At 34.0% G+C, this 16,851-nt stretch overlaps 1 protein-coding gene across 6 annotated transcripts in view; it reads left to right on the top strand.

Annotated features, from left to right (window-relative positions):
* Positions 1 to 16,851, top strand: part of LOC145693363 (juvenile hormone esterase-like) — a 1,331,986-nt gene that overhangs the window by 815,826 nt on the left and 499,309 nt on the right. For 5 of the 6 annotated variants that reach the window (XM_081769289.1, XM_081769293.1, XM_081769290.1 and 2 more), the window contains one exon: positions 8,649 to 8,838. In XM_081769289.1, the coding sequence (XP_081625415.1) occupies positions 8,649 to 8,838 (190 nt within the window). The remainder of the gene's footprint in view (positions 1 to 8,648; positions 8,839 to 16,851) is intronic. The other variant, XM_081769291.1, reaches the window with a different exon arrangement.

Raw genomic sequence — 16,851 nt, 5'->3', positions numbered from 1 at the left:
ATAGTCTGGGTGTAGTTAAAGAAATAGGGTGTTTATGAAATACGACGTCGTAATAAATGAATAAAATGATAGTATGAATATATTGTGAAACGAAATAAATGAGAGGACACCCATATATATATATAGATAGATATATATATATATATAGATATATATAAGCCCAGTTTATGATTAGTCACGTTTCGGTAAAAGAATATATATATATATTTAAGGATTATGTGTAGCTAGCAACATCTCGGGTTCTGGCCCCTACATCGGAGCATCCTGCGAACATGTGGGTGAGATATTGCCGGACTATGTTAGTGCTTAATAGCTTAATTTGTTATTGCAGTCGTATTCGTTCATAATAATCTCGTTTAATAATATTTGTAGCATCATATAATCGCTGACTGGACATATTTAATAATCAATTGTGTAAACACAATAGTTGTTACACAACGGGGCTGTAGTGAATTATATTTTTCGGTCGGTTTTAAAATAGAATATCCTGCTCCGTGAGATTTTTTTTCCTTTCTTCACGTTACCTACTCGGGCTAGCTTACAATACTCATGGAGGCGACAGCTCTGACAGGGTTTCAGAATCAAAACAATTAGTTATTGAAATTTATTTTTTCCGTACTCGGGCATCGACCCCTCCCCCCTTGAATATTTTCGTTTTCTTTTCTCAGTTTTCAAACTAGATAGTGATGGAAATTAATCGATGCCTCAGAATTTAGCGCATTCTGCGAAGGGGAGCTATCGGTGAAGTTTGGCAATAGAAATCACCGATCCAAAATTCAGTTTACTTATTTTTTTTTTATTTCTGGCAAATCCATAATTAGGGTCTCTCGTATTTCATTGCCTTCGGTCTAATTTTCGTACTTTACTCTAGATCCTTTCTTAGATTTTCGGAGAGGTCGGATATTTTTTTTATTGTTTTAGAAATTTCAAAATTTAGGGCAATGACATTTTGCCCTCTCCCTTTTCTCCCTTTCGCCTGTTGGTTTGGGCCGGATACGGTTACTAAATAATAATTTTACAAGCAATAACTTGTGAAGTTATTATTTACAAGACACGGACTTGCTTCTTGGCATCAGGTGTCCCTCTTGAGTCTACGTATTTGAGTAGACCACCTTTTTGGCATAGTAAGAATATTTTGGCTATGGATTTGTTGAGAGTGAATTTCGACTTCTATCTTTATAGTGTTAGTTATTTCTCACTTAAGTCTTTGGCGCCCCTATTCTTCGTCTTCCTTCTTCTCTATCTCTCTCTCTGTCTTCATTCTTCAAGTTTTTTTAAAATTTTCAATCTGCCCCCCCCCCCAGATTTTGAACTTGTCGCTTACAATTTATTTAACGTACAACTCTGATCTGAAATTACCAGCTGAGACGTTGGAAGACACAATCATGGATAGAGTAGATAATGATTGGGTCCTCCATCACATTTTGACCTATTGCCAAAATGAATAACGACTTCATATTTGACGACACTTCAATTACGTTCTTTCACCGTCGTTCCTTTAAGTTTTTTTTAATCCATTGGTCACTTTCCTTCCGTTTTGGTTTTCGTTTATCTTGTAGTTAACCTGGGCCCAGAAATTGTATTTTGGTTTATCTATTTATATCTTTAAGAATGTTCTGTGTTACGTGCCTGCCTCACAAAGTTTTTTTACGATTCATGCACGAATTGACTATATGAAAGTTAAAATTTATAGACGCGCTGTATCAGGTAAAAAAATCAATTCTTTTTTCATATGTAATGTCGAAAGTCATTTGTTTTTCTTGTACAATGTTTGCAACCTTTTCTGAAATTATTGTTGGGGTTATTACTTTAAATGTGTGCGCATTTATTAAATATAAATATATATAGAGAAAGAGATAAATGAATACGTCGAAATGTACATGTTTCTTAGTATGTGAATATGATGTTAAAGTAAAAGTATGATATTAAATGTATTATATGGATATATGTAAGAGCGCTCGTGTCTGTCCCCCCAAACGTGTATTGGTTGCTATAGTTTACAAGTAAGTTTCCGACGAATATAATAATATAGATTTTTGTCAAGAATACCGCCGTGCACTCAAATAATTTTCCTTTCTTCTGAATAGATGTAAATCATAACCTATGTAATCACTATTTAATGGCATGTATTAATAAGTAACGGCAGGTGTAAATGTAACCCACATCATAATGAATATTATCCCTGAGCTACCAACCTAAAACTATTGTGGAAAGTGTACCTTTAATCCCTCTCACCTGCATATGTATCCTATGACTTGACTAGTGTTTTTCCTTAATTTAAATCATTATACTCTTTACACCTGTGGAAGATCATCTCAAATCCGAACTATATATATATATACATAAAAGTGATCCTGGACAAATGAAAGGTCTCATGACGTGTCCCAGTGATGAACAAGTAACTCAAAATTATCTGATTAATAAATTTGTGAATGGACTGACTAAGAGGAGAAACATCCTCTGGCGGAAGGTGATTTTCAAAATCCCTAGAAGGGTATAAACGTCGCAGTATGCGAGTGCAGATATAAACTGCTAATAGTCACAAACTAAATATATATACCAATAGTTATATACCAATACCAATAGTTATATATATATATATATATATATATATATATATATATATATATAAACACAAACTAAGTTAAATGGAGCGAAATATTTTGGACGCTACGAGTAGTGTGCGATTTGTGATTTGAACGCTCGAAATTATTAATATTTTATTGCTCAATGTGAAGTAGAGACTCGTAAGTTCTATTACACCTAAAAGTTTTATTCTTTTCCTTTTCTTTGTCCATTTTTTTTTTAGTAAAATAAGTGTCTTCTTTGCGTATGTCGCAAATCATAATTTTGCTTTAGAATGCCTAAGATATAATATATGTAATTATTTTTTTTCCATTTGTCAATATGATCAAATGTATAAAGACTTACTAAAGTATAAGCCTATGTATTCTATTGATATATAACCAAGAACTTGTGCTTTTAATATTTTTTTTATAATTATTTTTTTTTCACTATGAATGTAATAAACTATTTGTACCTTTGTAGCTAGTTGGTTTCGTTTAAACATATATACACTGTCCTGAGTGAGTGAGCGAGTGAATGCATGATAGATTTAATTTAAGTAATTTTAGTGATATCATTTGTCATATTAACATCTATAATATATGTGTCATGTTTTAATATATGTGTTAAGGTAAATAACCTAGGTCATGGAGGACCGCTACTAACGGTTTAAATCGGCTCTAGGAGTGAAACGAAAATAGCAGGATGAGCCTAAATACGACATCTTTCTTCCAGGAAGTTGAAACCCTTATTGACACGATACATAAATTTATATTGAGTTTATAACTTTTATTTTTTTTTCTTGGCTAATTCATATGTGTGGTCAATCCTAGAGATACTGGATGGTTATCAATCATCGTTTGGAATAACTTTACAAAGAATAATTTCGATTTTCTCCTTTCCTGGTCTAGGTCTGGGCAACCCCACGAACGTGGTGCCTGGAGCTAGGTCGGGGTGGTATGGAGGAACATGTGTCTATTCAGAAGCATTCTAAAATTGATTAATCGTTAATAACACTTAAAATGATTCATCTTTCAACGACTTTCCCGACTTCTTACTATATTTCCGGAAGTATCCAGTAATCTGTTTCTTATTAAAATACTCTATTTGTTTTCTTTCTTTTCCTCCCTTTTCCTACCTCCTTCTTTTACCCTTCTACTTTCTTCTCTTTCTTTTCTATTTCTGAATGAAAGAAAACGGAGTCGTGACTGAGAGTAGTCGCTATTGGCACGGTCAATAAGTTGTTTCGACGAGTTTTTTCGGAAGTCCGATATGGGATAATTAACCATGAGATGAGTATGCATTGAGGGACGAACAATAATAAGAAAGTTTATTTAAATTTACTTTATTGGAAAATAATCATGATTTCAATTAGTAGGCGATGTTTCGTAATCGCCCTCGTTAAAAAGAAAATTAATTTTAGCGACTCCTCTACACTACAGGCAGTTCTTCTTCGTTTACTACTACTTTTTTTCCCCGTTTTCTTTCACTATATTCCTCAAATTTGTCATTTAAGTTGGGTAGATTCAATTTACGTGCTTTCTTAAATTTACTATACGCTCTGTCGCGACAAGCCATTAAACTTCGAATTTCATCTGTAATCCAAGGCGAAGGAGAAAGAGAAACACGTTTTTCTCTCAAGGGGGCATAAATGTTCAGAAGATAAAATATTAACTCATTGAAATAAGATAGTTGGTCATCCACAGAAGGATAAGAACTTATTAGATGCCAAGGCAATAACGCAGCATCACGCAAGAGTGCTTCATTGTTAATGATGGCTAAATCTCTGTATAAAACAACTTTAGGCTTGAATTTGGGAGTCTTAATAGAATAGCAAACAAAGATAAGATCATGACGCGAAATGCCAGGTACTGAAAATTGACCGAAATGAAGGACTCTATCAATGTCGGAAGTTAATATTAAGTCAAGAAGTGAATCTGAGGTGGTAGTATGAAACGTAGCTTCGAGCGGACAAATGGAAAAATTCCATGAAATTCCATTTTATACTAAATTCCATGATCATTGAGGCGAAATACGTAAAATTATGGGATTGACAGTTTGAAGTGGTCACTATTCCAAGCCTGGTGGGCTAACAATTACACAATTTCACAACATTTATTTCAAACATAATCATTATTACACACTTCATTTTCAAAAACTTGTTCTTATAACAACTATATCAATTTCCTAATTAAATTCAATTTATAGATAATTGTGTCTTACTTAGCAGCTAATACTCATAAAATATAAAACAAGTAAACATTTAATATAAAAAGTGAGAAAAGTAAGATATTACAGATTACTGAAATTTCAATTTAATTTGATTTTAAGCAATATATATTTTCCACATGAGTATCCAAATTGCTTTATAAAAGTCCTCATTATGAATTACGCTAACTTTTTTTTAAAATAAAAAATACAAGCATAATTATTTTCTCTCTATATATACATAGGAATAGCACAAACATAAATAATTTTCATTGTGGACGTGTGGTTTCAGGAATTCAACTCATAAATATGAACTCATTATAAGTGTTAACGTTCCCGAATTTAGAATTTTCGTATATAAATGATGGACATGGCGAATAAACGTGACTGAGCTTTGAAAAATGATAGTTCATTTGGTCTTGTTTCTTCAAGCACTTCAAAGTACAAACAAAAAAAAATCCTCACTCAGGCTCGAACTGCCGCCCTTTAATTCTAGAATTTCAACAGCTTTACTAAACCCGCCCAACCACGGAGGCAAATTACGAGAGAACGCGTTGTAATATTACAATCAGAGTCGCTTCAAGCGAAGGTTTACACCTGGGCTTTTAAATAGCCATTTTCTGTCTTTTTGAGTAATTTCAGATATTGTTGATTTTGAATATTGTACTGAATTTGATTGGAACTGTACATAGGTTTATCTTAAGATCTTTCCACTTCACACATATATCTTTGTGAGTGTTCCTAATACCTGTGCAGTGTGTCGAGTCATTTTCCCTCTAATTTTAATTGGAATATTCTTCGCGTAATTATTTGGCTGACTAAGGTTTCACTACATTAAAGGTTTTTAGTTTATAATCTTATTATTATTTTGATTTGTTTTTTCTAAAAAATCTTAAATAATTATTCATTACTATACTGCTTTGTTAAAGAAAACAGAAACAGGTAATAATATATGAAGAAAACTGAGTTACTAACCCCTTACCATATATGGCACATACCCTTTATTCACTTTAGCTTTTTTGTGATTTATCAAAGGCACCAAATGACTGTTTTGTCTGCTGTGTGAGATATAGACGTGTATGAATAAGAGATTTTGGTGTCATCTGGTATGTTCTTTGTGAGTTGTAAGTGTGTCATATATGGTAATTACTTATTTTCCATCGGAATTAAGTGAAAAATCTTAAATTCAAGTTTTAATTAATTCCCGTATGAGGATTTCCAATGCTGATTATTATTATTATTATTTTGGTTAAAAAAACATGCAGGAAGTGGTTAATGAAAATGTACAAGGTACAGTATATGCGAACTATTTTTGCGGTGCATACCACAAGAGAAGATAAAGATGACGATATGACAGAGACATTTTACGAAGGAGTGGAACGGGTATTTGACCAAATCCCGTGATACCATATGAAAATTCTATTAGGGGATTTCAATCCGAAGGTAGGACGAGAGGATATTTTCAAACTGATTATAAGGAATAAAAGTCTGCATAAGGATAGTAATGACGGTGGTATTGGAATCGTGAACTTCCCAACCTCCAAACACCTTCGCGACGTTTATAAATATATTTTGAATTCACCAGACGGAAATGGATCACGTTGCACTTGATAGAAGAAAGTCTATCGTAACTGATGTTCGGTTGTTTACAGGAGCTGACTGTGACACTGATCACTACCTGTTAGCAGCGGTAATAAGAGAGAGATTGAGTGAAGGAAATATTCAATACTGAAAACGGATAGATTTAACCATCGTTCGACCAGGAATGCACTAAACTAGAAGAGAAGAGAAAACCGTCAAAATTGCGTTGGCTACAAAATCCGAACAAACTAACCAGACAAAATTTCGTACACATCAGGCGGAAAACTTCCAGTACATTTAGAACAAAGAAACGCGATTTTTTGAAAGCTAAAATTAAGGAAGTTGAAGATAATATTAAAAGCAAGAACATTCGGTACATGTATAGTTAGGGATACTTCTGGATGGTACACTTTTGCCGGAAATTTCCATATGGGTGTACCATCCAGAAGTGCCCTTTACTGTACAACGTCATCAATGAATTTAAGAAAGATCATCAACGTCACGCGTATGTTTTAAAGAAAGCGGACGGAACAGCTCTCACTAATATGTATAGCATCTTAAAGAGATGGAAAGATTTTTTTCACGATTTGCTTAACACGCAGCTAAAAACTAATGTTCGTGTAGAAAGGAAATACACACAACACACCCGTATATTCCAGGGCCTAACCGAATAGAAGTAGAAATTAAAGAAACACAAATCTTCAGGTGTAGACGAAATTCCGGCTGAGTTAGCTTTAGCTGGAGGGGAAAAATTGTGAAACACGATTCACAAAATCATTCTTCTTAGCTGGAACAAGAGCGGAAAGAATGAATCAATTTTCCAATTCACGAAAAAGGCGACAAAACTGATTGTAATAATTATCGAGGCTTTTCCCTTCTTAGATTTCGATAATGTAATAAATAAATTTTCTCATCTGAAAGTGTAAAAAAGCACTTTCGGAGTCGTCCATACATTGATCCCTTGTTAGTGCCCTCCCCTTGAACTGATAAATAAATAAATAAACAGTGATGTTTTAGGAAGCAGGCTAGCAGACGGAGCCCCATTAGTTGCATCAAAAGATCTTAGACTGTAAACAGAACAATATTTTTCGACTTTTATTTTATTATATTTGAATCTCCACTCAGTTTTTTCCTTTAAATTTCTATGAGGTTGTTGAACAGAGTGAAACTTTTATTTTATTCATAATTTACTCCACATACATTTTTTCTTTAAATTAATTTGGGGCCCAAAGAGAGTGAAAATTTTAGTTTACTTATTTTTCACTTACATTCAGCTTTTTTCTTTAATTCTTTTGGGACCGTCAAGAGAGTAAAACGTTTGTTTTTGTTATTTTTTCACTTGCATTCAGCCTTTTCTTTAAATTTTTTGAGTGCCACCAAGGGCGTGAAACATTAACTTCATCTATTTTTCACCAATATTTAGCTTTTTCCCTTAAATTTCTTTGGGAGTCCCCATGATAATGAAACTTTTATTTTATTTATTTTTAATCTGAACTATTTTTTTTCTTTAAATTTCATCACAAAGAGAGTGAGACCCTAAGCTATAGCGTGTTTAGCTTATGTTTAGCTCCCGCACTGGCTAGTTTTATTAGATAGATGCCGTTGTTTCGTATGTTATTTGGTGTAATATTGATTGACAATTTTTTGCGTTTACTTCTAGGGAGGGTGTGAATTATAAACCTTGACGGCCCTTGTACAATTCATGCTAACAATATTCTTTAGTAATTATATTTTACCTACCGTCCGGGGACATCCGCAAACTGGGTCCCGGAGCAGTAGTATCGTTCGCTTCCCGCTTACGCCGCCACTGCAACACATAGAAACTAGATTTGATCGAAAAAATTTCATATTGTGGTTTACTTTCACTAATTTGATCAAATTTCTATATTGGAAATAAAGTTGATTTCCCAGTTTCTTTATTTTCACTTGCTTGAAAAATCCCTTGAAAGCGTGGTTGCAATATAATATTTTTTACTTAATCGGGTTTAATTTCATTTTGCTCATATTTTATCTAAATGAAAAGCAGATAGTAACATTTCAATATGTGTAATGCTCTCTACCGTTTTCACTTATCAATCTCCAAGTTTACTAAAGACGGAAAAATGTAAGAATTTCGAAAATTCATGACTTACAGGCTATGCGCAGAATGTTTGCGTACGATTATATGTATAAACTCTGTATGTAGAACATTAGACACACATGAATAGTCTTCCGATGAGTCCGAAATTTGTGAGTTAAACGTTTTCTTTTCTATTTGCTGGAATAATGACTGATTAATCTGTTATATATTTCAGGAGAATGAAAGATCAAAAGGACGCAGTGGAAGAGGAGGGATAGGCGCCGTAATACAAAAAGCAGGGAAAATGAAATTTCTGGTGGAAGATCCCATTGTAAAGCTGAAGGCAGGAAATTTTACGAAAGTACCAATGATAGTAGGAGTGAACAAGCATGAGGGAATCTATTATTTGGCTTGTAAGTTCCGTTGTAAGTTCACAACTTATATATTACTCTATGTTATTCTGTATCCTCTTTCGATGGAAAGAAGTTTATTTTATTCAGATGACACGTTGATATTTACTCAACATTAAAGTATATCGTGATTCTGATACATAGCTAAAATACGATAGAGAAAATTAATTAATATTTTTTATAGTAATTAACCCCATGTAAGAAGTTTCCTTCATCTTACATGCATGATCAGTAACGATTTGCACATGAGATACTATTTATCCATAAAATTTTGTTATCAGTAAAATGTAAAATAAACTTTTTTATTATAATACATGCAGTACTAGCACTTGTTGTAAGGTATCAATTTAGTACTTCGTCTTGCATACTTTGACATATAAAATTAATTAATATTAATACAGAAGTAAAACGATTAGTTAAAAAATATTAAATTTGGTAGTAAAGTGAGATTTTTAGTTACGAAAACCGAAAGTGTCGCATAATGTGAAAATAAACTTCCATGTTTATGTGTTGTATCGAATACAATTATTGGAGGATATTAGGCATTTAAATGTACTTAGAGGTTCATGTTTAATTTTTGAATTAAATCCAGATATCTATACAATAGTTAATTGTCTCCAACCTATTAACCATATTTACAATCTTACTTATTTTAAATATTTGATGTTTACCACTGTGATAGTGGTTGTTTGTAGTAATGCTAACTTGCACACATTTCTTCGTGTATTTTGAGACATATATTAGAATATGAAAATGCACATGATCCATTTTTAACTTAAGCTAATCTAATGGGCTGTAATTATTTGCCCTCTCTCATTATTAGAGTTGAAATTCATGTTGCTGTATTAGAGACAGAACCTTCGACTTTGAAATTATAATTGCGTTTAATTTCCTTTATATGTCCAGTATAGTTGTACACATACCAAAATATATTTGCGCGTTTGAATTTTGGTCCCATAAAATTTGGTCTGACAATAACACACTTGAAGGAGAAGGATTCGGAGTAGTAAAACATTCCCAACACATCTTGTTTGCTATTTGAAATATTCAGCTTCTATTTTAACTGAAATAAAACTTAACGCAATATTAGTTTCAGAACAAAATAATACTTAGGCAATGCGAAATATTTTGTTGTAGTTAAAGAAAACACGCTTTTCAAACCAGAACAAAAAGATCATAAAAAAGACAAGAAAGGTTTTAAGAAGTTTTGAAGCTATCAACATAATTGCAGGGTAGTGTTACAGTTGTTTCTATTGCCTTCGTACTAAGTTCTTTCTTTTCGTTGAGATTCAATATTTTTGAACCTGGTTCGAATGCTACTGGCTGCATTTATTTCTCAAAACTTTTACACTGTTCTTGTTTTTCAGTAGCTGAATTTATTACTCATTTCCTTCTTTCTTTCCTGAGAAGAAGTCACAGTTCACGTAGGCCCTAATTCATCACCTTTTTTATCCGACAATTTACCAAATACCCAGGAAACGAATAATCTTAGCACTTTTTCTTCTTTCCTTATGAGTACATAGATGTTACTAAGTTTTTACTAAAATTGGTTAAAGCTTTTATTGTTCTAGTATGCGAATTGATGGATTAAATTCCTCTGTTGAAACGAGAACATTCTCTAAAGATCTTAAACTTGCAAAATAAGACCAATACACAAAAAAGTATAACTACTGAGCCAGGAAATTATCGTCCTAATTCTATTCTATCTGTTTTCTACAAACGTTTGGAAAAAGTAATGTTTAACAGATTAGTACCCTTTCTAGAAAAGAATATTTTCACAAATAGGCAATTCGGTTTTAGGAAAAGCAGATCAATTAACAATGCTGTAATTGCTTTCCTAAGTAATATATATATATATATATATATATATATATATATATATATATAAAGGAAGGGAGATCAAAAATAAAAAATATGGAATCTTTCTGGATCTCACGACAGCCTTTGACCTTGTTAATCATAAAATTAGACTAAATAAATTACATAGTTGTGGTATTAGAAGTCATGCTAATTTATGGTTCCAGTCCTATTTAACTAACCGCATGCAATATGTGTAAATAGGAACAACAAAATCAGAGGTAAGGCACATTAGGCAAGGAGTTCCACAAGGATAATTATTAGGTCTTATACTTTTCCTAATATATATTAAAAAACTTCCCGATTATATAGTTCTCAACAAAAGCGTCCTTTTTGCTGATGACGCAAACATTTTAGTTCAAATCCCAAATAAACTTTGGTCCGAGGAATACATATTTAAGAACACAACAGATAAACTTACAGAATGGATGACAGTAAACCAACTCAACTCAAATACAGCAAAAACAATAATAATAAATTTTAATGAGGGAAACTTTAACTCCCCAAACATACATCAAATACATTTAGACGGGGAACACATGCAGATATCTGAAACTTATAAATTTTTAGGATTAAAAATAGATTCTAAGTTAACATGCGATGAACATATAAATGATATGTTGAGGAAACTAAGCGCAAAAGTCTACCTTATACATAAATTTAGTAAGATTCTAACTATAGAAAAATTGAAAACAACTTATTTCGGCTTGATCTAGTCAATTTTATCGTACGGAAACATTTTCTGGGGTAATACCTGCCATGCGACAAAAGTATTTACAATGCAGAAGAATGTGCTGCAAATAATGCTTCAGTTCCGTTTCATATTCTAAGTAGACTACTGTTTCAGAAACTAGAAGTATTACCATTGCCGTGTACATACATTTTAGAAACACCATCATTCATACATATGAATAAAAGAAACTTCCAACTCAATCTGAACCTACATCAATACAACATTAGAACAACTAATCATATTTATATACAAAATTTCCGTTCAACAAAAACTCAAAATTCGTTACTCCACATTGGAATAACACTATATAATTAAATTGGCAAACTGTGTCAAACAAATGCCAAACTTGCAGTTTAAAAGATACCTGAAGTCGCTGTTACGTAAATATCTTATCTATAGTTTAAAGGAATACATTCAGTGTGATCTTCCTGTATAATATCAATATATAATATACAATATATCAATTAAGATTTACTTGAATGTAGAAACATATAGACAAGGTACAATTATTTTTTGTAAATACACTTTCAGTTTAATATTGGGGGGCGCGGTGGCTCAGTGGTAGAGCGTTCACCTCTGGTGCTTGGGGTTCCGGGTTCGATCCCAGCCTCCGCCAAGTGAACTTTGTGGTGGACAAACACCGTGCTCGTGGCTTTTCTCGGGGTTCTCCCGTTTCCTCCCACTTTCTTCATTACACCATTTAACTCATCTCTCATTATCACCGTCTCCTTTAGCCTAACCGGCATAACCGTGGGACGTAAAACTCAAAGATTTCATTTCATTTCAGTTTAGTATTATTGTTACGTATATATTTTAAATGTTTGTTTTTATACTATTAATCCTTGTACTGCAGAAATGTATATCTTGAAGAAGCCATGAACCCAGAGTTCTTAAGGAGGAAAATGAAATAAATAAATTAGTCCTGACAAAAATGTATACCCCTTTCAAGAAATCATTTTTTCTCGGCAGGGATGACTTTTCTCCCTTTAGAACTTCTTCAAATCTTCATGAGGAAAGAAACAGGGAATGACTTCTATTTTGTAGACCAAGTACTACAATTAAGAACAAATATTGTCAAGGAGATATGTTTCCTGAAATTCCGTTAAGTATTTACGGTGTCCTTGTGTCCGTCAGTCCCCAAGCCGAATAAATCTCAAGGACTATTTGACGGATCACCACCAAATTTGAATAGAATTAAAATGTTTAAAAGTTAACAATCGAGTTCGCTTAAGAAGGCAATATTCAAACCAAAAGTGATAGAAATAAACCATTACAAGATTTTATGTTGATCACTATAGAGTAAAACTGGTAACAGGTTCAGTTGAGTTGATTTTAAGTTTACCGCCCTTTCAGCAGCGAGGTTATATGAGACAGGACACCTACTGATTGACGTCAAATCCGAACCACATGAGCTCCCTCCGGGAATCGAACCCAGGTCTCCCACGCCAAACTGGTAACAGGTATCGAGAAGTGGTTTTCTACAATCGATGAAGAGTCCCACGAATACATTTTATTTATATCTCTTACTCTCGATTTAAACCAGAAGATGTAGAATTCTACTACAACTTTCGGTTTCAATATTTTAATATCCCACATATTATTGTATACAAACAATACTTTACGCTTGGGTTTACAAACAGGAGCTCATGGTTTTACGTCAGAATACTACGCACCACGTAGATTTATTACAACCAGCAGACGACGGATCTCTGGCTTCTCCTACGAAGCACACGATGACATTGGAGCAGCAGCGCCACGGCCAGGATATCTATATAATGGGACGCAGCTGGCAGTTCTTTACCAGTTCTCTGGAGTCCCTCCTGCTGCTTGCTACGGAACATTAGGAGTAACCTAACCCCAAGCCTTTAGTCTGTTACGGGACCCTTGGCTGTTCCTTTCCTCCTGGTTTAGCCTGCTACGGGCTCTGTTGGGAATCCTACCTCAGTTGCTTAGCCTGCTACGGGACTCTGTAACTACTAACCTCCTCACTGCTGACACTTAGCATTGGGGATTCCTTCGCCACTCTGCTTAGCCTGGCACGGGGCTTTCTAAAGATCGTATCCACGGCCTCATGGTCAATGACTACCTAATTTAAAACCCAATAAATTATAACAGAATAACTTTGTAGTATTTCTGTAAATACTGCTATATAGTGACTTTAAAAAAGAGCCGGTAGTGGGAGTCGATTCCGGATGCTTATTTATTTACTTTGCTCTACCTACAACCTATATGGGACAGAGTTTTACAATATTGATTTGTACACATCAGAAATAATAAGGAATAGAAAGAAACACTTTCTCTTGAATCAATTTATCGTTGTAAGAATAGGTTCTTTTTAAACCCCCTTATTAAACTGAAAGTTTCAGATATAAACTACTTCCAGATTTAACTTGAATTACTATAGAAAGAAAAGCAATAGAAACGGGGAAGTAGTTTCCTGTGACAGAAAATTCGCCCTTTTTGTTTTGAAGGGTGATCGCTATAGAGCAGAAATAGTAGCAGATTACAAGAAGTGGTTCTGTGGAATCAATTAAGGTCCCAAGAATATAATTCATCTTCACTCTAATTTCTCTACTACTAGTGGAAGTGGCAGCAAAAGACTGGATACGTAAGTGGATGAACTCATCTTCCCTGAAAAAAATATTCAACTAACACTTTTGTTTCTTCCTCATTCTCAAGTTCTGGGAAGTTATGTCGAATAGTTGAACTTCCAGTCATTGCTTCATCTTTCATTCTTTGTAACGTTTCAGTCTCACAGTGATTGCTGCTACACTAGTTCAGTTTAAATCAGTAGTTCCTAAATTTGCGTCTCCATTTCCTGATGTTCCTTGATACCACGAATTATAAAATGTCATTACAAATTTATAATTTGTATTTTTGAAACAAAACATTGGTAACTTGCAACTAATGTACACTTATTTTGAAAGTTTAAACCAAATTAACCCATACATGACTTTCTCGCAGTGGAAAAATCTTAGCGCATTGCCGAAGGACGCCGGTATTACTAGACGTTCGTGGAACAAGGATGGCGAGGCCCCAATGATAGATTCAAACCCCATTAAAAGAATAGCAAGAGGTTTGAATGTAGTTTTTTAAAGTCATATTTTCAAAAATGAAAGAAGTAAAAATGAAAGATAGTCACATCAATTAAATCTTCCTCATTCTCACTTCCTAAGTTCAATTAACTTCTCTTAAACGTGTTTCTCAACTGATCTTTCGAGAGAAAAGAGAAGAAAAAGCTTCTTCCCGGCGTCGGTTCAAGATCATTCGCCTCCATCGCCTCTGCTTTCGTTATCAATCAGACAATTTATCTGCCACTCTATCACTTGGATCTCCTGTTCTCTCCAAAATCAAACAACTCCTTTTTGGTACAACAATTTCTCTGGACATCAAATTAACTTCCCCATGAATACGGAATATAATCATCTCCAAAATATTAAGCTATTTTATGCTAGAGAACAAAACAGAATCTTTCACGATATTTTCCTCCCGATTGTTTGTTTCTGCAACTGGACTTTTTCTCTCTGGAAGAAAAATGTACTTCCTTCTTCCCACCTGTGTCTTACTCCTGAACTTAATTCAACTAAAAGTAACCTCAGAAATTTCCTCTGTTTTCTAAACAGGGAGTGGTAGTAATGTCATTCTTCTTCACCTTCATTTAAATAGACTATTCAAACTTTGATTCCCTGTGAACCTGAAGGAACTATTTTCTTCAGGAATCGTTGTCGGTGACTGTGTTGGTGATTGCATCATACATTCTTTAACTTTTTCACTTTCTGGTTAAGAGAAGAAAATGAAGTTTCTCTTCTTCCACTTTCTCCTGTAGCTTTCTTAACCTATTTACTATGTGACTCAATCGGTTTTCTTTTAACTGTTGCAGTTTTACCTGGAGTTTCAGTTTCAGAGTAATATTTCGGTATTGACTGAGATTTACAACGTACTATATAAACGACTTCAGTACTTTCTTTGACATCTGCCGTCTTGGTTGTTTGAGCTGATGGTCTCTTCCTCTGAATTATCACTAAAGGAATATCTTTTGGTTACTCGGTTTGTCGAGTATTTCTCTCTATTTATCTGATAAAATCATCTTCTACACTTTTAGTTGATGATATCGGAATTACTTTCTACTCCAGAATATTGTTCTAAGGCCGCAGATTCTTGAGGAAGAAGTTTTTTTTTTTTAGTTTTCGACACTGTTTTCTTTGTCGGCTTCTTCCCCGGTATGAACTGAACAACGTTGTCCAAAGGTGGTCATTTCTTCTCTGTGATTATTCACCACGTGTTCACTCAACATATTGTATGTAGATCAAATAGTTAACTGGGTTTATAATTTTAATCACGGTTAGCGTAATGAAAACTCCAAAAGATTCCAAAGGAGTATCAGGATCATTGAGAAATACGAGGAAACTACAAGCTGAGCTGGTAAGGAAACTCTGGGAAAAGATGACTGCAGCAGAGAAAAAAATAAGGAGAAGGAAAGACACAGAGAAGCATAAATCAGCATATCATCAGGAGAATATTCAATCACACTGGAAAGATAAACAAAATGCCAAGGGCACCAGTGACGATGCTTCCAGGTGGAAGATAGAACATGATTTTAAAACTACATTGACTAAATTCCCTTGTAAGTCTTGTGAACAGTGTCAAACCACATACCCACAACATAAACTTCCAAATACGAAACTTGCAAGTTCTGTTCTAAAAAATAACGGTGATGTCAAGACATGTTTCAAACATACGGGAAATGTTACACATGTGCTCAAGAATCGACCGTTTATCCATCTCATTCTTGTTGGTAGAAACCACCCTTTCATACCCATGTGTCGGGTAAAAGGTGGACAAATGAAATACAACGGAAATGTGAGAAACTTCAAAGTGAGAAACGAAGTATTGTTTAAATGATCTTGATTCTGTAGTTATTGTAAGGAAGAAAACGACCATTGGCTTCTCTTCTTTCATAGCTAATGTTGATGCGGTCCCAGAAATTTTAGAATTTTAAATTGCGAACAATACATCCGACACACATAACAAAGATATCAGAGTAGTAGAAGTAAATGAATGTGAAAATGAGGACGATGATAACTATTATTCGAACGAAGAAGCAGGAGATGAGAAAATGGTGGCGCGTGAAGGAAAAAATGAAGAAAGAAATTCGGCGAACATCGACATTGATGCTTACCGACAGGAGAATAAACAATTAAGGAAAGAACAGATTACGAAGATGGAAGAATGTCTTCTGCATGCTACTTGCCGAAATTGAAAATGCTTGACTGACCTGCAACTGAAGAGAACCCGATTAGTGAATTTAGATATCCTGGTTACTTGCAAATGACACACGCGAATCTATTCCCTTACCGTGTTTCTGACTTCACAACACTCACTAGCCCACCATGTAAAATGACGCCTTCCCAATTTTTAAAAAGACTTTTCTTCACTGA

The sequence above is a fragment of the Thermobia domestica genome, chromosome 8, assembly GCF_964235325.1.
Source record: "Thermobia domestica chromosome 8, izTheDome1.hap1.1, whole genome shotgun sequence".
Lineage (NCBI taxonomy): Eukaryota > Metazoa > Arthropoda > Insecta > Zygentoma > Lepismatidae > Thermobia > Thermobia domestica.
This window is presented reverse-complemented; position numbering and strand designations above follow the sequence as displayed.